The sequence below is a fragment of the Ceratotherium simum genome, chromosome 2, assembly GCF_057802395.1.
Source record: "Ceratotherium simum simum isolate JZ-2026a chromosome 2, ASM5780239v1, whole genome shotgun sequence".
NCBI lineage: Eukaryota > Metazoa > Chordata > Mammalia > Perissodactyla > Rhinocerotidae > Ceratotherium > Ceratotherium simum.
This window is the reverse complement of record NC_141901.1, coordinates 929,611-951,784: the sequence shown is the minus strand read 5'-3', so window position 1 is coordinate 951,784 and position 22,174 is coordinate 929,611. Positions and strand designations below refer to the sequence as shown.

Genomic DNA, 22,174 nt, shown 5'->3' with positions numbered 1-22,174 from the left:
GAGGTGGTATCCAGAGGCCAGGCCCTGCCAATCCAGTTCCCGGGTCCCCATCAAACCGTGTCCTTCATCTCCTCTCTCCTTCCCTTTCCCCAACTCCCTTGGGACCCCAGAAGCTGCTGGGCAAATTGTGTGAGCAGAACAAGGTGGTGAGGGAGCAGGACCGGCTGGTGCAGCAACTCCGAGCCGAGAAGGTGAGAGCCCAGGGTGGTCCTGAGTGGGGGCACTTGGGCAGCTGGCTGGGGGAAGGGGTGAGTCGCTATCTCCATCCTAACTAAGCTGACAGAGCCTAGTCCTTCCTTAAACTTCTGTCCTGCCTTTGACGGGAACTGCTGAGGCTCTCTTGGGGACCTCAGGCAGTGTGAGGACGACCTCCGCTAAGTTGCCTGGTTGAACCTCTAGGGCTCAGGCTTCTGCTGCTCAAAGTCCCAGAGAGGAGATATCAGGGCTGCTCATAGCCATTCCTGCCTTTCTTCAGGAGAGCCTGGAAAGTGCCTTGATGGGGACCCACCAGGAACTGGAGATGTTTGGAAGCCAGCCTGCCTACCCAGAGAAGCTGCTACACAAGAAGGAATCGCTGCAGAACCAGCTCATCAACATCCGGGTGGAGCTGTCTCAGGCAACCACGGTAACCCGGAGAGCAGGGTCTGTGCCCAACCTCCCCCCTGCCCAACTGTCAGCACCGGGATAGGAGAGCCACCCCTCCCGGCTGGTGCTCCCCGATCCAGGTTCTCCTCTGAGCGTAAGAGCAGGGTGCCCTTGTCCGGGAGGGGCATACACAAAGACCCTAGCGCTGCCTTGCAAATACACAGCAAATGTGCCAGCCCACTCATTCCATTTAGTCTGCAAGGAAGATGGCTTATTTCCCACTAACTGTCCCTGCACTGGGATTCGCTCAGGACATCCTGGAGTTGAAGGCCACTTCTTCCCTCGGCTGCTCTGACACCACTGCTGCCCACCTCTGTCCTCTGCCCTGGAGAACCAGGACACCAGTAGAAACAGTGCTGCCCTGGTCATTTCCCAGTGAGCAGGGGGCAGACCCACCAAGCCAGATGGCCTGGGCAATAGCTCTAGGGACAGCAGCAAGAGCCAGGGAAAGGTGGCCCAGGAAGGAGGAAGGTCTCCTGCTCCAGAGGGCAGACACCTTCCCCTCACCTCTTTCCTTTTGCCCTTCACTTTGTATCGTGCAGTCTGGGGAGAAGAGGAGGGTGTGGGGTGATGATACTCGCTTTGGCCTAGGCACGTGTCTGGAGAGGATTCTGTTTCCCCTTATTTTGGTTTGCAGCAGGATGGGCTGGTGCACCTCTTGCTGGGCCAGTGTTTCGCTGTCATTAGAATGTCTCAGCCCTGTGCCCTCCTCCCCTGACCGCAGACCTCAGGTTCTCTGGCCCCAGGCCCTGAGGCAGGACCACGAGGAATGCTGTCTCAGTAAACCTCCCCCTTGCAGGCCCTGACGAACAGCACCGTCGAGTACGAGAGCCTCGAGTCGGAGGTCTCTGCCCTGCACGATGACCTCTGGGAGCAGCTCAGTCTGGATGCCCAGGTGAAGAGAGCCCGGGCAGGCGGGTCACTGTGTGCTTTGGGCTTCCCTTGTCCTTTTGGCCAAAAGAGACCAGAGTGGCTTCCTTTCTTCTTTAGAGATCTCAGCGACTGGAGGGAGGACTTGGTCCTACAAAGGCCAGGTTCAGGGCCGCTTGAAACATGCTCTAAGTTTTAGGATGAAGATAGCGTGGGTTCCTCTTTATTCCATCAAATTGTGCGGAAGGAGGAAAACTGAAGCATGGGAGCCTTAGGTTAGACGTAAGGTGTTTTATGACTGAAAAGTTTTAACAGACTTATAGACATAAGCATAATATAAATATAAATTTCTCTCACGGCATCAGAGGGTCGATGGCACAGCCCGGCCCCTCGGGAATGTTAAGATAAGAGAGAGGCTCTCCTTTGTGGGGGGTTAGAGCACTCTGCCTAGAGGTGGGGTAGCATCGTGCTCAAGAGTACCAGCCTTTGCGACAAACAGACCCAGACTTAGATGGTGGGCACACTCCTTACACGTCTCTTAAGATGGTCTTAGGCGTGAGTCCCTTCATCGGTGAAGTCAGGACAACTGTTACCCTGGGCTCTAGAGCTGCTATGCAGCCACTATGAGCTGGTGTGTGCACAGCACATAGCCCAGCCCTGCTCTGGGGGCGCTAGACAAATGGTAGTTATCACTTTTCAGAGTGTGAACTCTAACCGAATATAATTCATGAGGATTTAGGCACGTTGGGTGTGGGTGTTAAGAAAGGGTTGTTTGGGTGTAAAGAAAAACAGTACCCTGGAAGTTGTCGCCCATGGGAAACAAGCTACAGAAAGTATCCGCCCGAGGGGCACATGGTCCCAGACCTCCTGACCTCCCGGGGGCCTGAGCGGGTCCTCATTCCCCTGGTTCCAAGGCCGCGTGTTCACCTAGAGGGGCTCTCTACTGTGGTGATGGGGCCCCTCCTCTGGCAGTTGCGGAACTCTGTTTCATAGAAGCTAAAGAGGCAGAGGCCGCCCGTGAGAAAGATGAATGTGCTGGAGGGATGTGTGTGTGTGCACACATGCGCACACACACAGAAGGCTCCTGCCTGCTGCTCGTCCAAAGGGCTGTGGGGAGAGGGCTGGGACCCTCTCGGCAGCCGCTTCCTTTGACCTGCTCTGGGACTGTTTCAGAATGAGGTGCTCAACCGGCAAATCCAGAAGGAGATCTGGAGGATCCAAGATGTGCTGGAGGGGCTGAGGAAGAATAACCCATCCCGGGGCACAGACACAGCCAAGCACAGAGGTGAGTGCCTCATCCACCAGCCTCCAGGGCTTCTGGCCTCACCAGAAACGCTGTCCCACACCTGCCAACTCACAGCTCTCCAGGCCCTCACACTGTGCTCAGAGCCAGTCAGGGCCTTCTCAGGGCTCCAGAATCTTCCCCTTCCTCTGAGATACTAGGTGGGCCTCCTTTATCCCTCCCTCTCCCCCCTAGAATAGACCATACATACTACTCAGAGACACTGTTGACCGTGACACTCTAGATTCCTTCCCAGAAAAGGTCAAAGAGCATGTGGGCCTCCCCAGCCCCTAACCCCATGGGCCCATGGGTGATCTGAGACCACGACCTTAGTGTCTTCCTCAAGCCCCGGGACCTCGGGCTGGCTTTCCTTGACACCTCGGAGGCAACAGTGTTATTTCCGTCCGTCATCTTCCCCTGCCCAGCATGCCTCTCAACAGCCGGCCTGTGACCCAGCCCTGTAATAAGTCCCTTCAGCAGGCCCTGGTGGCCCTGAGATAATGAATCCTCCCTCCCACATCCCTGGTCCTCCCTGGCCTCCTCTACCTATGGATCGCGTCCACACCCCTGGCTCACTCTACCCCTCCCTCATCTCTCTCCCCTTCTGTTTCCCACAAGGAGGCCTCGGCCCCTCTGCCACCTGCAGCTCCAACAGCCCTGCCAGCCCCCTCAGCTCCGCCAGCCTCACCAGCCCCCTGAGCCCCTTCTCACTGGTGTCTGGCTCTCAGGGGTCTCCCACCAAGCCTGCGTCCAATGAGGTAAGTGGAGAAAATGGAGCAGCAGGTATGTGGGGGAGGGAGGAGCAGGTCCTCATTTGCCTGAAACTACACAACTTCTGAGCCCGTCTCTTCCCCAGAGGCCTCAGTCCTAGTGCTCTGGCTCTGTCTGAGGTGTCATTCTCACAGCTGGCTTGGTGACCTTCCTCCAGATTTCTCCTTCACCTGTTTTTGTCTCTGTCTGTCATCTTAGCTCCCTTTAGAGAAGTCTCGTCCTGAGCACCAGGATGGTTAGCAAAGATACAAAACCCTTAATAGGAATTTAAATCCAGGATTGTTCCGGGGGTGAGAGGGTTGAGGGCCGGTGTGGGGTGCTGTTTCCTCGTCAGTCAATCAGCAGGTGTTTACTGAAGCTCTGCTGTGGGCAGGGGTGCTGTGAGGCCCTCTCAGAAAGAGCCACATGCACGCCCAAGCCCCTCTGCTCAGGGATCCCAGCGTCCAGTGGGGACAAGACCAACTCGTAGTGAATGACCTGCCTCTGGAACGTGGCCATGTGTGTCTCTGTATTGAGCCACATGGTCCAGACCGTAGTGCTCTGAGGTTGCAAAGACAAGGTGGGACTTAAACTGGGCCATTAGGCTTTGGGATAGATAGGGGAACGGGGAAGGTCTTACAGGCAGGAGAGATGGCAGGAGCAGAGGGCTGGGTGGGAACGCACCGTGGGATGTGAGCAGTGTGGAGAGAGCCCTGGGGAGGGGTGCACAGGCAGGGCTCAGTCCAGGAGGGCCTTGCAGGCCAGGCAGAGAGTTCGCTCCAGAGCTGGAGCTCCATCCAGGCCACGGGTGGGAGTTTGGTGGTCCAGCCACCCCAGGGCTCCAGTGATGTTGTCGTCTGCCTCCTGCTAACTATCTTTTCTCCTGCTCTCACAGCGGCCGCTCTTGTTCCTCTAACGCTCTGGCTTCTCTCTGCCTTAGGAAGCTGGCCCCCCACGGCCTCCCCTCCCCAAAGCCTACGTCCCCCTGGAGTCTCCTCCCACCGTGCCTCCACTCCCTAGTGAGAGCCGCTTCTGGCCCTACCCCAACTCCCCTTCCTGGCACCACAGTGGCGAGACAGCCAGGGGTCAGGTACCCAGCACCCTTGGGTCCTGGAGGGCAGGGGTGGAGGGAACGGGGCAAGGCCAGACCCTGAGTCATTTTCCCTATCCCAATCTTAATTTTCCCACAGCTCAATTTCTACTGGGCCCTCTGCCCAGTGGGACTCCGGGATAAGGAAAGGGATGTGGAGATGCTCATACAGGCCCTCTTTCCTCTTTTTGCTTTCTTTGGATGATGGGAAAATGAGTTGCTGCCCTACCCCTGCCCAGGCTCCTTGGCGGCCCATGGCTGTGGGTAGTGGGTTATGCCCCACTCCTTACCAGCACCAGCAGACGATGGAAATCAAGTGACACCCCCACACACACTAGTACCATTCCAATCCCTGCTCTCATCCACTGCAGACTCCAATCCACCATGCTCTCTGTCTGTCTCTGCCTTGCCTGTGTCCTCTTTGGGTCTCAGCAGCCCCTGCAGGGTAAGGATACAGGCCCTTTTCTCCCCTGTTCTGGCTCCTTCTCTGACCTGGATCCCTAGCCAAGATCCAGGAGAGATATGCAGTTAGGCTTGGAAGAGGTTGCGTGGTGAGTAGAAAGAGTCCTGTGTCTAAAATTGGGAAACCCATATTCTCATCTAGGCTCAGCTACCGGCATTTGCATAACCCTTGAGGGTCTGCCCAGAGGTGGGCAGAGCAGGGAACATTCCCTCTGTTTTACAGATGAAGAAAGGTGGTAGGACTCACCCATGCTCTCTGGTTGGACTAGCACTGGTTCTGACCTCTGGCCTAGTCTTCCTTCTGTATTCCCCTCACTGAGGCTTAGATTCTTCGACTACACAGTGGAGGGGGATGGCACAGATGATGTCTGAGGACCTTTCTGGTCTCATGATTCTGCAAGCTCACAAGTAAAAAGTGCCCTTTCACTTCGCCCAGAATCCTGGTTCCAAAGCTCACCTGGTTCTTTTGCTTAAGTCTTGGGTGGGATCCCAACAGAATCTTCAGAGATCCTTGGCCTTTAGCCCCTCCTCTCTGGCTCACAGCAAATCTGTGCTTCTTGGTGCTTGCCAAGACGACTGGTCTGGTTGAGGGGCTTGTCTGATTGGCCTCAACCGAGGGCCTTCTGGAGGCCCTGAGCCCTCACTCCCCAGGATGGCCCCGCCCTGGCTAGCCTTAAGGTGGCTTGGCTGGGAGGCCCCGATGCATCCCTGCCCACTTCCCAGCTGGGACATGTAAAGTTTCCCTGACCCGTGTTTTCAAGGGTTTGTGCTTCAACCATTGCAAAACAAAGAAACACCACTGGGAGCCAAATTTCTGGCAGTCACTCTAGCATCAATCGTCTTCTCATCCTTTCTCCCAGCCCAAGGCAAGCTATGAGCAAAGCAAGAAAGACCTCCACCAGACATCACCCCTGGACACCTCTAGAGACATCAGCCTTGTGCCCACCAGGCAAGAGGTGGAGGCAGAGAAGCAGGCAGCTCTCAACAAAGGTACTTCCTGTCCCATCCTCCCCTAGAAGTAAGGCTAAGGGTCAGAGTGGGGCCCACTCATGCCCAAAGAGAGTGCTCACCTACCCCCGTGGCGCAGGGCCGAACCTCTCTGAGGAGCTGGTCCACTTGTCTCTCCACCTCTTGCTCTCCATGAGGCCCACCGGCTGCCCTGTCTCCCTGCAGTTGGCATTGTGCCCCCGCGGACAAAGTCACCCACTGATGAGGAGGTGACCCCATCAAGGGTGGTGAGGAGGAGTGCCAATGGGCTCACCAATGGACTCTCCTCCCGAGTGAGTACACACCTGCAGGCTCGAGAGCTCATGTGGGCCCAGGGACCTTGTGTGTCCACCCATCTGTCACCACTGTTCAGGCAACCTGGGGCTGGAGGAGGAAGGCAGAACAAGTGAGAAAGGCACAGCCCCACTGGAGGAGGAGTCTATTTCGGGGAGATATGTCAAGGGGCAAGGAAGAGATGCATGATAAAGATACAAGAAATTTAACAAAATTGTTATAATGTGCCAGCGATGAAATACAAATGTAGCAAAGTCAGTGGTCAGTGTCAAATGTGCTGACCCAAGGCAGTGTGTTAGTTTCCTCAGGCTGCTAGGAAATTAACAATATACCACCAACTTGGTGGCTTAAAACAACAGAAGTTTATTCTCTCACAGTTGTGGAGGTCGGAAGTCCGAAATCAAGGTGTCACAGGGTTGCTTCCCTCTGGAGGCTCTGAGGGAGCATCCATTCCGTGCCTCTCTCCTAGCTTATGGCCACAGCTAGCAATCCTTGGTGTTCCTTGGCTTGTAGACACATCACTCCAATCTCTGCCTCCACCTTCATATCACCTTCTACTCTACATGTCTTCATTTTTCGTGTTTCTTATAAGGCCACCCTTTATTGGATTTAGGGCTCACCCTAATTCACAATGATCTCATCTCGAGATCCTTAACTTAATTACATCTGTAAAGACCCAATTTCCAAATAAGGTCACATTCACAAGTACTAGGGGTTAGGACTTGGATATAGCTTTTGGGGATCACTGTTCAACCCACTAGAGGCAGGCTTCACAGAGAAGGGAAATTTTAAGTGATATGGGCAGATGAAAAGGCTGGGTGAGGGACGAGGCACCGGTCAGAGCCCTATTCTCTCACTGCAGCAGGAGCGCCCCAAGAGTGCTGTGTTCCCTGGTGAGGGCAAGGTCAAGATGAGTGTGGAGGAGCAGATTGACCGCATGCGGCGGCACCAGAGTGGCTCTATGAAGGAGAAGCGCAGGAGCCTGCAGCTCCCAGCCAGCCCGGCCCCTGACCCCACTGCCCGGCCTGCCTACAAAGTGGTAACGTCCTCTCAGCCACCCTTAGGCATGGCCTGGCATCTGCCGACACTGCCCACTCGCAGAGTGTGGCCAGCCTTAGGGGGTGGTAGTGAGGGAGGGGCTGGGATGGACCCAAGTGGGGCACCTGGGAGAACTGGGGAGGCCTCTCCCCACTGGGCAGAAGAGATACAGCAGCAAGTGCTTCCTTTTCTGTTTAAAGAAAAGTAACTCACAAAGAAGAATGCCTTGTTTATTTTGGTTGAAATGAATTACACAAAATTCAGTTAATAAAAGAGAGTACAAAATCCAACACCCAGAAAGAGCCATCACTTATACCTGTTTCTAGAGCATTTTCTGTGTGGGCGACATTGGGCTGGGTATCCTGAAAGTGATCACGATAACCTGTGTTGCACAGCCCAAGACAGTTCACAGATCCCTTTCATGTCATCTCGCTTAGTCCTTTCAACAACGCTGGGTTAGGAATTATTGTCCCTATATTAGAGATAGGGAAACAAAGTCTTGAGAAATTAAGGGATTCCTGGGCCACACAGCTATTAAGTGCAGAGCTGAGAGTAACACAAGGCACCTGCCTAATTTTTCTTTCCACTAAATTTCAGACATATGGGAAAATTATGACTCACAGATCCTGCGCTCAAACAGTTTACATTCTAGTTGGTGGATTGGAACTTCTGTCGTATGACATGATTAGAGATCAGTGTAAGACACACTGATTCAGCCGCCTGAAGTATACGCACAGAATGTGAACACAGGGCACAACGGGATGGGGAGTGACGAGTATTGGCGAGAGAGATTGATGAGATTTTACCTCTGGGCCCTGGCAGGGGGGCCGGGCTTTGGATGAGCAGCGTGGAAGGAGGATAGCTCTGCAGTGGGGGCGGTGGGAGCGGTGGGTGGAGGCAAGATCATGTGGGCTGGTCAGGGACAGTGAGGACACAGGCGTGGTTAGGGCCGCATGGAGGCAGGGGTAGCAGTGGAGATGCTGCTGGCATTGTGACAAAGGCCCCATGTGGTCATGACGGTGCTGTCCCCTAGGTGCGCCGTCACCGCAGCATCCATGAGGTGGACATCTCCAACCTGGAGGCAGCCCTGCGGGCAGAGGAGCCTGGAGGGCAGGCCTATGAGACGCCGCGGGAGGAAATTGCCCGGCTTCGCAAAATGGAGCTGGAGCCCCAGCACTATGATGTGGACATCAATAAGGAGGTGAGCGGAGCCCAGAAGGGGTGGAGGGGGAACCCTGGGAGGCGACAGAGGCAGTGACCTCTGTCCCTCCGCAGCTCTCCACCCCAGACAAAGTCCTCATCCCCGAACGGTACATTGACCTGGAGCCTGACACCCCCCTGAGCCCCGAGGAGCTGAAGGAGAAGCAGAAGAAGGTGGAGAGGATCAAGACACTCATTGCCAAGTCCAGGTAACAGACCTGGGTGAACCTCCACATCCTCTGCCCACCCTGGCACCTAGGACACCTGGGGCACCAGTGTCACTGGATCCAGTGCCCTGACCTATGTCGTTGGGGGCCCCGAGCCTCTCCAGCAGAGAGCAAATGGAGACAGTGGCTCAAGGCAGCGGACTGGGCCTAGGCACGCGGCAGGGGCAAGGATGCTGCCATTGGGGGCCAAAGAGACCTGCTGAGCTCAGGCATTTGGTATCGTCAAGACAAAGTGATGGGTTGCCCTCTGGTGACTTCTTTTCCCCTGCAAGACTGCCCTAAATGTTCACTTGAACCTTCTAATTCATTTTGAACTGTTGCAGGTAGGGGTCCCAACACATGTTTTGCCAGGGTCCCACTCACCCCTGGGGACAGCCTTGGTGGGAACCAGCGCCTGCACATTCACAGGCTTCTGGCCCCCCAACTAACCTCAGTCCGCAGGCCCCACCCCCCAGCCGATTGGACCATCCTGTCCCCCCACCCCATGTCTGTGTGTCTGTGCCTCTTCAGTATGCAGAACGTGGTGCCTATCGGCGAGGGGGACCTTGTGGACGTGCCCCAGGACTCAGAGAGCCAGCTGCAGGAGCAGGAAAAGCGGATTGAAATCTCCTGTGCCCTGGCGACCGAGGCCTCCCGCAGGGGCCGCATGCTGTCTGGTGAGAGGGGCTGGGCCTCGCTCCACCAGGGATACCGGCTGACCAGGTGTCGGGGAGAAGTCACAGAGCTGCAAGAGGGCCAGGGACAGAGAGGTCCAGGGCCGGGGAGAGGTTCCTCAAGGTTGGGATGAGCATTTACTGAGCACCAGCTACTTCGCTAGCCCCGAGGGTGCAGAGGGCAGAGGTGCTGACCTCCAGGAGTCAGAGCCATGATGACCCTCCTAGCCACTGTATGGAGGAATGGCCAGAGGCATGGGGAGCACAGGGAGCCATTCTTCCCAGGAAGGTCAGGAAAGGCCCAGAGACAAAGTGGTAACCGAGCCTGACTGGGGAAAATCAAAGCATTGAGCAGCTGTGGAGTGAGGGCCAGGTATTCCAGGATATTCTCCCCATTCTTGCTGCATGCAAATAAGAAGACTAAAAAGAGAAGCTGGTGCAGGCAGCCAAGGAGCTGAGAGTGACAGTCGCCACCTTGGCTACTGACCCAAAGCCACTTTTCTGCTGAGAAAAGATGAGTATGAGGAACTGCCTTCACCCTGATACAAAGGCTAGCAAGTCCCGAGTAGACACTACAAGACGTTATCTGGAACAGATGAGGATGTAACCGGGAAGAATGCAGGAGCTTCTGTATGCATGGGTGGGTGAAAGGTAGGGGAAAGGCAGTGGGTAAGTCAAGAAGCCTGCCAGAATGAGTATTTCCTCCTCCTCAACACAGAAGGTGGTGAGGCTGCAGAAGGAGCGGGAGAGCGAGGGCACTGAAGGCCAGGCGAGAGGGGTGCCCAGGAGGAAGCCAGGGCTGCGATGGCTTTGGTAGAGGAGGCAGAGACGGGTTGTGGTAGCCTGGGCGAGAGTCAGGCAGCAAGCAGTAAGCGTTGTGGCTGGGAGCACAGTGGAAGGGATGGTGTCTTGTGTTGGTGAGTCAGGGCTCGAAGTCGGCTCTCTGAGGCTCCATTTTCTCATCTGTAAAATTCAGATCAGAATTCCTGTCTGCTGGTGTGAGGATCGGAAGCAATCAGGTGTGCTGAGCACCTAGCACAGCGCCTGGCGCTTAGTCAGTGCCCATAAACGCTGGCCAGCTGTGTGCTGCTGGGGATGAGGGAGTGCTGTGGTGTTGGGGTGGTGGCAGTACTTGCTGAAATAGCAATAGCTGAAGTAGAAGTAGGAACCGTTTGTGGTTTTCCTCTTTATTTTAAATATGGATATTTGCAGAAAGCGGAGGGTTTTAGGCTACACCAAATGGGGTTTAAGTAAGCCTTAAGGAAGAAGCTCCTGGCAGTTAGGGTTTAAAGGACGTTAGATGGGTAGTTAGATGTGGTAGGGAGAGACCCTGGAGGTATTTCAGAGAGAGGCTGTCAGTTGGGCTGGAGTTGAGGGCCAGAGAAGGGATGGGCTTCTGAGAGCCCCATGCTGCAGCCTAAAGGCAGCAGAGCCAGTTTGGCTGCAAGGAGGCCTCTGCTGAAGCTCCCTGTAGTTTAGCTGCAGAATGAACTCGAACCTTCCAAAGATCAAATTCCACGTGCTCCGGGCAAAAGGCAACTTCCTGTTTCAAGGGTTAGAATGTACAACACTGTTTTAAAAACTTCCCTCTGCTCCTCCCCAGCCAAAGGTTCCATGAAAATGTGCCTAGGCGGGCCTATCCGATTTCCCCCTAGATACACACTGGCTTGCATTTCAGGGTCTGTACGCCGACAGCAACAGTCACCTTGCTTTTGCCAAAATCCCAACTATTTAAAAAATAGCTGTGGCAGGGCCAGACCTCAGACTTAGCCCACTGTCCCCACCGCCCCTGGCCTGAGGCCCAGATTCCCAGAGCTGCAGCTCTGTCAGGCACAGCAAGGACTGTTCCCCGGGCACGCGCAGTGTGCGATGGCCCAGGCCCGGTCCTGTGTGTATGGGAGTGCTGGGTACAGGGCGTGAGGATAGCGCAGCCGGCACAGAATGCAGAGTTGGTGCCTGAGTGTGGGCGTGTGCATGGATGGTGCGGTCAGGGACGAGGGTTGCAGTGTCTGTCAGTACACCGATGTGTGCAGACTTAAGGATGTAGTATATAGGAAGATGTGGCAGTCGTAGGTTTGTGTGTGTGGCATGATGTCATGTGCGTGTCTGTATCAGGGAATGTTTTTAGATACACGTGTGTATACAAATGTGTGTATTCACCTGTGGGGCGTGTGGGTGGAAGGAATGTCTGTGTACAAATATAGGAGTTTGAATGTGTGCAAAATGTCTGGCAATTGTGTGGAGGCCATTATTAGTACAGTGGCGTTTGGTAAGCTGTTGGAGTGTAGAATGTGCGCGTACAGGACATGGATGGAGGTAGTGTTTATGAATGCACGTAATTATGTGTGATGGACTTTTTTGCAGTATGGGGAATGATAACATTTGTGTGTATGTTGTACACAGTGTATATATTGCAGTATTTGTGAACATATACCTGTGTGTGCAGAATGGGGAAGACAGCAGCCTCATGAATGTGAGTGCGTGTGACTGATTATGTGTGCAGATGTGGTAGGACTTGTGAACACACAGCTATAATATCACACCTGTCCAATACATATCTGCTACCTATGTGAATTTATTTTCATGGATATGTTCCTGATGTCTATGTACTATTTCTCTGCCTTCTTAAAGACGTTATAATTAACATAATTAATCTTTCTTGCTCTTGCTCGTTTCGTGTGGTTATCGATATCCTTATTTTGCTGACCTGCTTTGAAGGGGTGCCCTGAGGGGCTGTGGGCAGTACAAATCTGTTTGTAGCTGTGCTAAATGCTGCCAAACCGTTACACTTTCCAACTTACGATGTCTACTTTTTACAAAAGATTTTCTCTCTTCACTTGTGCCTCTTATGGATGTCAGGGGGCCTCGCCATTCCTCTCTCTCTTCTAATTTTCCTGTTTCTAATCTCCCACGGGCTAGAAACCCAGCACATCACCCCCTATTAGAATGTGTGTGAATGAGAGTAACTGGACTCCAAGGAGCTCCTCTGCGTGTTGGTTGTAACATCTATTTGGCTTCCTTGAGACATTTCTTGCTTAGTTTTTGGTTTTCTGACTGTATTAGAAGTTGAAGTTGCCAGATAACTAACCATTGGGTCTGTGACATGGATATGCACACAAATGTGTGTTTTGAAAGCATCTGTGAATGTATTTGTATGTGAAGTTACCAGTGTGTTGGGTCATGTGGCCGGCCGAGGTTTGGAAGCGCACAAGCACACACATATCTGAGTTGTGTGCAATGTGTAAATGTGTAAAGAGAAGGTGTTGCCAGATCCCATGCAGAAGTTATGTATTGTGTGTGGGCAGACACAACTTGCTGTTCATGAGAGCACCCTGAGTGTTAGGTACGTATGTGGGTGTATATATATGTGCGATGGGAGCTGCGCTGGCCCTTCTCTTGCACAGAGGGCAGGGAACATGGTGAGGTCCAGGGCAGGGGAGCAGGGCATTGGAAGTTCAGGGTCAGGATCCCTTTCTTGGAGGAAACACAGAGTGACCTGGCTGAGGTCTGGTTCTTCCCTGAGCCCAAGTGAGGACATGCTCTCTGCCCCTCTCCTGCCTCGCAGCTACACTGAGGGTGCACGAGGGTCTGGAGCCCGTGTGGAGCTTGTCCCTAACGTTAACTCTCCCGCCCGTTTTCCTTCCACTTGGCTGTTCTCATCATGGAATAAGAATAATAATAGAGTAAAATCTCAGTAATTCAAATGTCACCACTTTGAGGCTTATAATGATTTGTTCAGGGGTGGATTGAAGTTCACCTTTCCTGGATTGATGAAAAGGGGGTTTCCTGTGATGGTGGGGAGCCCTTGAGCCTGTCCAAGTGAACAGCTCACTTTAAGCCTGTCAGAAGCCTCCATTTTCGTGGAATGAATTAATGTGGGGATCACTTCACCTGGATCTAGTCATTAAAGGGGGGCCTGAAGATGTGGATTAGTGTGATTTTACTGCACTATTAATCATTAGCGATATCACCATATATAAGGTGCCATCCGCACTTACATTCTCTCCGCACGATAGTGGAGAGGTGTGTGCCTCTCCTGTTGTACAGATGGGAGGGAGCCTTGGGCCCAGAGAGGCTGGCCCCGCCCACAGTCACACTGGTTCCCAGCAGAGCCTGGATTCAGCCAGGTCTCCTCTGGGGCCCCATGCTCTCCTCCACGGTGCGCGGAACGAGGCAGCTCTGCCTCAGCTTGAGCAAGTTCCCAGGCTCAGCTCTCCTCTCTGCTTGCCTCCTGCCTTGCTCCCATCTGCCCGGAGGAGGTCCTCGCTTGCTCTGGGTGCCCAACCTCCTGGCTCCTCCCACCCCCACCCACCCTATTCACTTCCCTGTTCATTTCTGTTTCCAGTGCAATGTGCCTCCCCAAGCCCTCCCACCTCCCCTGCTTCCCCGACTCCGTCAGCCAACCCCTCATCGTCTGAATCCCCACGGGGCGCCGACAGCAGCCATGCCATGCGGGTCTGAGCTCTGACGTAAGCACTTTTCTACTGTATTGCGTCCACCCAGGAGTGGGGCCCTTTCTCCCACGTTGAGCCATCCACACCCTCTCATCCTGGCATCGCTTCTCCCCCACCCCCGCCCTTGCTGCTCTTAGCCCCCGCCCATCTGCTTGAGCCCGCCAGCTTCCCCATGCAGTGCTGGGCTAGCCGGCTGGCGGCGCGCTTCGTGGGTGCTGCGGTGCCCACCGGCTTTGCTTCTCCAGAAGCAGACAGGGAACAGAGCTGAGGCCTCCCTGTCTGCTGTCAGGGAAGGGACTTCCTGACGGCCCGCCCCTGTACCTCCCGTTGGCCAACAATCCTTCCGTCTGTTGAGATACACAGCAGTCCTGCCTCAGAAGCCCCCAGAAGCTGCTTCTTCCAGACCTTATTGTAAATTAAAATAACGTTGGAGAACTATAGCCAAAGGCTGGGTCCCTTCCTCCCCCAGCACCCAGCTGCTCAGTGTCAGGCACGTGGGAAAGCATATTGCCTTTTGTCCCTTTGCTCCCTCTCTCAGGGATGAGGGAGGGCAGGTTTCCACAGGGTTTATACAGGAGGAGACCCTACTCTCCGGGGAAAGTTGGCTGAAGCCATTGCTCCTGTGTGCTGTGCTGTTCTCACCCCATTTCTCTTTTCTTTAGTGCAAGCCCTGGCTGAGGCTAATGCTGTGAAGCTCCACAGAGCCACATTCTGAAGCCCTCTTCTGCCCGCCTGAGGTCCTGGCTCCCACCCTGGCCCCCTGCCCCTGTGCTCCCATGGGAATGCCGCAGGGAGCTAGGCTAGGGGCCAGTGGTTGCTGCTGAGAGGAGCACGGATCCCTCAGCATCCACATACCTGCCACACCCGGCCTGAAGCCCTCACTACTCAGACGGTGGTCCCTGGCTAGCACCTGAGATGGCGAGGTGGGGAGCACATCCTGTCTAGTACCCAAGTCACAAGGAGCCTGGGCCTGGCTCTGGCTGGGGTTGTGGTGGCCCCAGTGGAACATTCCCTGATGGAGAAGATGCCATGGTGGGGAACACGCCCTGGGCCATCTTAGGTTAGGACTAGAGGTGAAGAGAAGATGGACACTCTGCCTCTTCCCGCCCTTCTTGACACCGAGGACAGCACCTGCCATCATCCCCTTCCCCCATCAGCCCCACCCCACTACCCTAGCTGTACCCAGGGCTTTGACGCGTCTCTGTTATGGGTGCTCTTTTGGGGTCCGGTGGAGACTGACCACCCTGCTTGAGCCAAAGACAAGATGAGGAGAGATGGGGAGAGGCTCCTCGGCTCCCAGAGGGGCAGTGCTGGCTGTGGATAGAGAGCAGCAGGTCTGTGCAGTGTCTGAGGGGAGGTCGAGAAGGGGTAGCAGAGAGGAGGAGAGGTCTGAGGAAAGTGGGAGGGAAGGGAAGCAGCAGGACTCATTCGCAGGTCAAAGGAGGGAGATGGGAAGGGGCTATGGGATTGGTTTCCCCAGATGGAGCCTTAGCTTAGCGCCAAGTGCAGTGCCAGACTGTCAGCTCTGTGCCTCCCACCTTGTCCCCTGCATCAGCGGGGCCCCAGGAGGACCCACCAGCAAGCACATGGTGGCCTTCAGCTGAGGCACTTGGCATGGGGATGGAGGTGTGGGAGGAAGGGCTTGGGTAGGACAGCCTGGAAGAGAGATGGCTCTTTGTAGGTCGGGGCCTGGTGTCTGCCTCCCCCTCCTGGGGTCAAGGGCAGAGAGAAGGACCTGTCTTATGTAGGGTGTGGTCAGCCTTGGGGCCTTTCCTAACCCATTTTTGTGACATTTTCCTGTCCCCCTTCCCCCTCGATGTGCCATGGACCAACTGAGACTGTGCCCCAGGGAGAGGGAATGTGGCCTTAATCCGGAGGCCAGATTCTGGGACCCTACCCAGCATCCGGGGCCTCCCAGATGAGGACTGGTGAGGCTGTACCGGGGGACTCCCTTCTAGCTTGGCTCTCTCATAGTCCACCTACCCAGGGAGGCCGATGGGGGAGACACAGAAGCAAAGCTCGTTCTTCCTCCGCTCCACCCACCTTGAGACAAATGTAGCCAGAGAGGATGGAGGAGAGAGAGAGAAGCTGAAAAACCCTTGGCCCCCAAGCCGTCTCTGCCAGAGCTGCTGCCCGGATACTTCAGCCTGACCTCCCACAGCTCCCAGAACAACTAGTTTATCTTCCACCAGTTCTTCTCCACTCCGTCATGGCTGGGACAGTTGTGGGTTCATATGCAAGTAAAGATGACTGTTCATTCAACAAATATTTATCGAGCACCTTTTATGTACCAGGCACTGTTCTAGGTGCTTAGGACATTCTCATGCTTCCAAGGGGTTACAGGCTGGGGCTTCCACTTATCATCACTTCTAGCAGACTTTTTGAACATGACCCTTGGCTACATTTCCCATCTTTAGCACAGCTCAAGCCCCCCACACCTATCCTTTCTCCCCCACAGACTGGCAGGTAGGATTGGCTCCCAGGTAACCCTCTCCTCCTCTTTCCCCACACCTTTCTCCATCCACAAGAAATGAATTTTGGGGGTCCTTCCATGCCTTCCCCTTTCTTTGTCTGTTCTTTTTTTTAAGTGGTGTTTTTAGAAATAGATGTAAAATACCAAGGATTAATGTCTGCCCCTCTGCCACCTCTCTCACCTCCTCTCTCATAAAGCTGGCTCTTTATGTTGCTTTACATGCCTTAATATATGTTGTATGGAGAGTACACAGATTACAGGTATGTGTGTCATATATATATTTGTTTGGCTGTCTGATTCGTTCTGAGAACTCCTGCCCAGGCCTGTTTTCTCTCCTTGACTTTCCAGCCATTCCTAGCATGTTGTGGCCATACCCCATGCCTTTGATCCAAAGAAGGGGAGAGGAAAGACTTATTTTAAGACAGATCTATTTTACGCTTTTGTTATAAAAGCAAATCTATTTTCAAAATGTGCAATGTCTGAATGGAATTGGCAAACAATACGAGGAGACTGGGGTGGCTGCCTCTAGGTCCAGCCCTATGCCCTTCCCTCTGTAGCTTCCTTCCTCTCATTCCTTGTCTGCAAAGGGCTGGTCCCCAGAAGCTCACCCGGAGAGCATCTTGCTAGGGCAGGACATTCTCTTGGAAGTGCCAGTCTATGGATTTGATTACACTGTTAACCCTTGATAACCCTCTAGGGTGATGAGATGTGAGTCCTTTTGAAGGAAATGTTTGCAGTTGTGTGCACAAAAGTACACCCATGCAGGCACCCCCCCACCCCCCGTCCAGCTGTGCTCCTGGGCCACCTCCCCTCATCACCCTGCTGGAAAGGGTGTACAGTTTAATGGCAGCCTATGCTAAACAGCACCAAGTATTCTACTCCTGATGGACCCGGGGTACGGTGCAAAGGACAATGGAAGCGGTTTGGGATCACGGGTCCTTCAGCGCAGACACGTTCGAGTTCCAGGACTTCTCACCCTCTTTTCCACTTGATCCCTCTCTGGTCTGGGTCACATCTATGGCATGTGTCTCCCTCTGTGACCTTTCCTCTGGGGGCTGTTATCATGGGGACGGTACCTCAGTCTGGCATCCAGATTGCGAAGTCAGCTTGTGGGCTAAGGAGGGTCCTGTGGACAATGTAGCATCTCAGCCTTGCCCAAGAAACCCCCAGGATTTTCCTCTGGCAGGCTGCCTGCTGCTGGGGCGCTGAACTAAGCCAGCTCAGCCTTTTAAACTGCCTGTCGACAGTCAATGCGGGCAAGGGGCTCTTGCCTTGCAAGGATTTGGGCAGAATGGAAGTCTTTTGTCCAGATCTGGACTCAAGGGTTTTGGAATCTAGCCCAGAGCTCCTAGCCAGCATTTGAAGGCTGATCTCCCAATTTTGTCATTTACTGGTACCCTATTCCCAGCCTAGAGCATCTTACTATGAATGGGGCCCAGATGGAGGCCCAGGGCTGAGTAACCCACCTGGGGACAGCTGTGGTTACTAATCTAGGGCCTTCCCAATTAGCACATTACCTCCCTGACCAATAACCAAGAGGCTGTAATCAAATGCTGGTACTGTCACTTTAAAGATTTTGTGAGGTCATGAGCTGAGCTCACGTGCTCTCCTGCCTGAGTGAGAGGCATGTTCTTGGGCAGGGCTGACTATAGCAAGATGGAATCAGTTCCTTTCCCCATTAGGCACCCCCCCACCAGGCAGCTCTTAAAATAAGGAAAAATATGAAATATACGTATATATACATATATCTATTTATGCACATATTGGGGCCAATTTGATTTGCTAGTATTAGACAATAAACCATACAAGGAAATGTATGATCTCAGTGTCTTTATTTAGTATAAAAGTGACCTTAGGAGAAGAGTTAAGGTTAGGTAAACAGAGGGCATCTGTGTCAGGGGACCAAACAACTGTAGCAGCCCCTTCGCATCCTTCTAGAAAATGAGCCCCCTCCCCGGGGAGGGGGTGTCCCGACTGACAGGTGAGAGCTTGCTTCCCTTCTCAGCAGCATTCTTTTTAGACATAGGACCTGAAGAATCCCAGTGAGCTCTGCATTTGTATCTTGCAAGTTTGTATAAACCCCATACAGGAAATAAAATGGTTTGTACAAGTGGTGTGCCCCTCGCGCAGTGTCCCTGTCTGTCTGTGGCTGGCCTCAGGGTCCGTGGCAATTTACTGGCTTGGCAGAAAAGGGGAGGGGTGTCTGGGGCCGGTCTGCCTCACTAAGAGCAAAGCTGGGTTCAAGGCATATGTACCACCCCTTCCCCCATGCCTCGGGCTGCTCTGCTCGCCTCCCTCCCCGGCAGGAAACCCAGAGTTCTCAGAAGAGTGCTCCACCCCATGAGCCGGGGGTGATGGTGTGCTGCCAACACCACGGTCGTCTTTTCAGTCCAGGTCACCCCAGATCAAGGCTTGTCCAAGGTCCCATGTGATGGGAGCATTAGATGTTTCAGGCCCTGGAAACTTTCCCTTGATTTGTCCCTGAGACTGAGGGTAGGACTATAGGGGAAGAAAAATAATTCCCAGCCTCTCTCTGCTGCTACACCATGCCCTGTATTTCTGCTTTAGGGTACAAGAAGGTGCATGATTGAGGGAGGTTATCAAAAAGGCCACCCAAATTCTTCTCATCCAGCCTCAATGCCTTGGGTTTATTTCTCTTGGCAGGTACTCAGTGGTTATCAGTTATTGACACTCAGTGTGAAGGACTTTACCAGAGCTTCTTCATTTGAAATCTTTGTTTTTTTTTCATTTGTTTTGTGTGTGTGTGTGTGAGGATGATCAGCCCTGAGCTAACATCCATGCCAATCCTCCTCTTTTTGCTGAGGAAGATTGGCCCTGGGCTAACATCCGTGCCCGTCTTCTTCCACTTTATATGGGACGCCTCCACAGCATGGGCTGACAAGCGGTGCATCAATGTGCGCCCGGGATCCGAACCCAGGCCGCCAGCAGCTGAGCGCGCGCACTTAACCACTACGCCACGGGGCCGACCCCTGAAATCTTTCTGTGAAGAATAAAAGTAAGAAGCCCTGTAAATTCTACAGGATGGGGAGTAGAGACAGAAAGTGAGGCAGGATAGTGGCAGGCCCCAGCTGGGCTTCCGTAGGATGTCTGGGGAGAAATGGAGGCATTAGTGGTTCGGGGAAGAGAAGAAAATTGCGCAAGAGGAGATGGGGTGGCCAGCTGCTTCTAATTCCTGATTTGCCTCAGTCTGGCTCTAATGGTGATTTTGAATTCTAAACACCTATTCTCACCCCTAAAGGGCTAGGATAGTGTGTGCTCATTTTTTTTTTTTTTTTTTTTTTTACAAATAAGGTGACTATATTTTGGATTTTATGACCCCTGGGAGAGCTATATACCCTGATGTCCTTTGTGAATGAGGGAGGGATGGGACCAGATGCAGGCTCAAGACAGAGGCCTTTGGGGCTGGAGGAGGTGGGTGGGAGAACTTGTCGACGTCCGGGGCCTGCCGCTCCATCTGCAGCCCCTGTGGGCCAGAGCCAGCGGCTTGGAGAGGAGGTGGATGTGAGAGCACAGAGCACCGCTGGGCGTCACTGTCCCCAGGAACAAAGGCTGGCTCCTCTCCAAGGAAGACACTGCAGGTCCCTGCCTGCTCCACCTCCGGGCCCAGAGCAGCCCCCTGATCAAGCCAGGCTAGGGCTATACAAGGGGCAGTAGTCAGGAAACGTAAACGGAAGAGCAGAGTGAGCAGAATGCCCTGTAAGCAGTGGTGCTGTAATTGCAGGATCATTCATGTACTGTTGAAGAGAGGCACGACAGGGCCAGGTGGGCAGCCAGGCTTCAGACCCTGCTGCGGCCAGGGACCTGGGGCCACACCACCCGCCTTGTCCCCGAGTCCCCACTGCAGAACTGGGTCCCCTCAGCGCTGAGACTGAGGGGAGAGAAGGTGATGTGTCATGCTCAGCTCCTGGCCCTGCTCCTTGCAGCTGCATGAAGACTCACTAAAATCCTTGTGTCTCAGTTTCCTCATCTGTGAAATGGGGATGTCAACGGCCATCTTATGGAGCTCGCAAGAAAGTCAAATGAGAAAACGGATGAAAAACACCGGGTCAGAGCCAGCAGCTCGGAGAGGAGGTGGATGTGAGAGCACAGCACCACTGGGCGTAGATTTGAAAACTCAAATTCATTTACAAGTGTGAGGAGGTGGTGAGTGACATCAGGTAGGCCCCTCAGCCACCTTCAGGGGCATGATGAGGGAAGTGGGAAAGTATTTCCCAAGGTCCCCCACTTTGCTGGCTGCACGGCCTTTGCTGGGAGATGTCGCCAGGGCCCCAGCCATTCTGCCCTCTGAGGCGTCCTTCCCTTGCCCACGTCTATTCCTCCAGTGCTAGGGAGTAATGCACTGCCCCAGCGCTTCCCCACCGTGGACAGGCCATGGGCTGCCACAGGCTGAGGCCCAGCCCCAGCCCTCCAGGGCCTACATCCTCCTCCCTGGGGTGGCCCCCACAAAGGGGCTCCTCTCCAGGGAGGTGGGCTGTGGACAAGCCCCTCTGAGCCCAACTCCAGAACCCAGCACTGCCATCAGAGAACCAGGCCAGGAGGGCCCAGTTTCAGGAGAGTTCAGTTCTCCTGAGCTCACAGGTAGGCTCCATGGCTGGGGGAGGTATTCTTAGCTGCTATAGGTGTATGAGACCTGTGGAAGCACAATTTAAGATGAGAGCAGAAGTCTTTCATATAACAGCATACTAATAATAGTGATATTAATAACAATAGTACTTGTCATAACTATCCTAGAATAGTAATAACAAAGGCTCATCAAGCGTTTACCATGTGCCAGGGACTCAGTTCTATGCACTTCACATGTATTTACTCACTACTGCTCAATATATCTCTGTGTCATAGATGCTGTTATTACCCAAGGAACTGAGGAACAGAGAGGGTAAATGAATGTCTAAGGTTTCACATGGCTGGGATGAATGAAGCCCAGGGCTCTGACAAGCTCTTAACCCACAGGTGGGCTTCAGTGGGGTGACACCGGCCCCTAGGGGGATTTTGGAAATTTGTGGGGGATCTTGGGTTATCTCAGTGATGAGGGGGCAAAACTCTTCCTGGTGTTTAGTTGCTGCAGTGCACAGGGAAGATTTCCAAAATAACTGTCCTCTATCCTGCACGACCTTAAAATGTACTACTGGACTAAACCCACTACCAGTATTACTAAGTCGGTCATACTGCAATTCATAATAGTACTAAAAAGTTTTTATAAGCTTCTAAGTATTTTTTTAATGTTTCATGAATAACTCAGTAAGTTAGGAGATGGTTATTATGGAGAAGAAATTTAAATGGAATAAAGACAATGTCTCAAAATTGTTGAATGATCTACTCCAGGCATTGTCTACACAATGGATTATACCATTTCAACTACTGTGGATTTGGTTGCAAGTGGTTCCAATGGAGTCTTAGGGAATAAGCAAAGAGACTGACTGCAGATATTTACCTGAGGAGATCTGAGAGCCCCAGACACCATCAAAGCAAAGATGCTTAAAACGCAGGCCTCTCACTGGATCTCCTCAACAAGTGCTTTTAGCAAGGACTTCACATCATCGCCATCCTTATCTTTTCCATCCTTTACATTTGCAGCCCAAGGTTGAGCACGATGTTGTAACGATTCCATGTGGAAACGTTTGGGGCGTTGCCTGTTGTTTGTCTATCTTCCTCCAATACTGCCCCGGGGTCCACACGCCATTGCCCTAAACCGCTTATGTGACCATTGCTCTTTCCAGCCCCTCCTCTA

General features: G+C 53.4%; 1 protein-coding gene across 11 annotated transcripts in view; it reads left to right on the top strand.

The window, feature by feature from the left end:
* The window catches only part of PLEKHA6 (pleckstrin homology domain containing A6), a 135,909-nt gene extending 119,229 nt beyond the window's left edge, over positions 1 to 16,680 (top strand). For 7 of the 11 annotated variants that reach the window (XM_087436853.1, XM_087436869.1, XM_087436880.1 and 4 more), the window contains 13 exons: positions 111 to 191; positions 476 to 625; positions 1,445 to 1,540; positions 2,689 to 2,800; positions 3,416 to 3,555; positions 5,960 to 6,089; positions 6,273 to 6,379; positions 7,243 to 7,419; positions 8,452 to 8,619; positions 8,694 to 8,827; positions 9,356 to 9,501; positions 13,844 to 13,967; positions 14,615 to 16,680. In XM_087436853.1, coding sequence (XP_087292979.1) covers positions 111 to 191; positions 476 to 625; positions 1,445 to 1,540; positions 2,689 to 2,800; positions 3,416 to 3,555; positions 5,960 to 6,089; positions 6,273 to 6,379; positions 7,243 to 7,419; positions 8,452 to 8,619; positions 8,694 to 8,827; positions 9,356 to 9,501; positions 13,844 to 13,959 — 1,557 coding nt within the window. In that variant the 3' untranslated portion in view covers positions 13,960 to 13,967; positions 14,615 to 16,680. Of the gene's footprint in view, positions 1 to 110; positions 192 to 475; positions 626 to 1,444; positions 1,541 to 2,688; positions 2,801 to 3,415; positions 3,556 to 4,487; positions 4,638 to 5,959; positions 6,090 to 6,272; positions 6,380 to 7,242; positions 7,420 to 8,451; positions 8,620 to 8,693; positions 8,828 to 9,355; positions 9,502 to 13,843; positions 13,968 to 14,614 lie in introns of all 11 variants that reach the window. The other 4 variants (XM_087436857.1, XM_087436889.1, XM_087436912.1 and 1 more) reach the window with 3 other exon arrangements.
* Positions 16,681 to 22,174: the final 5,494 nt, after the last annotated feature.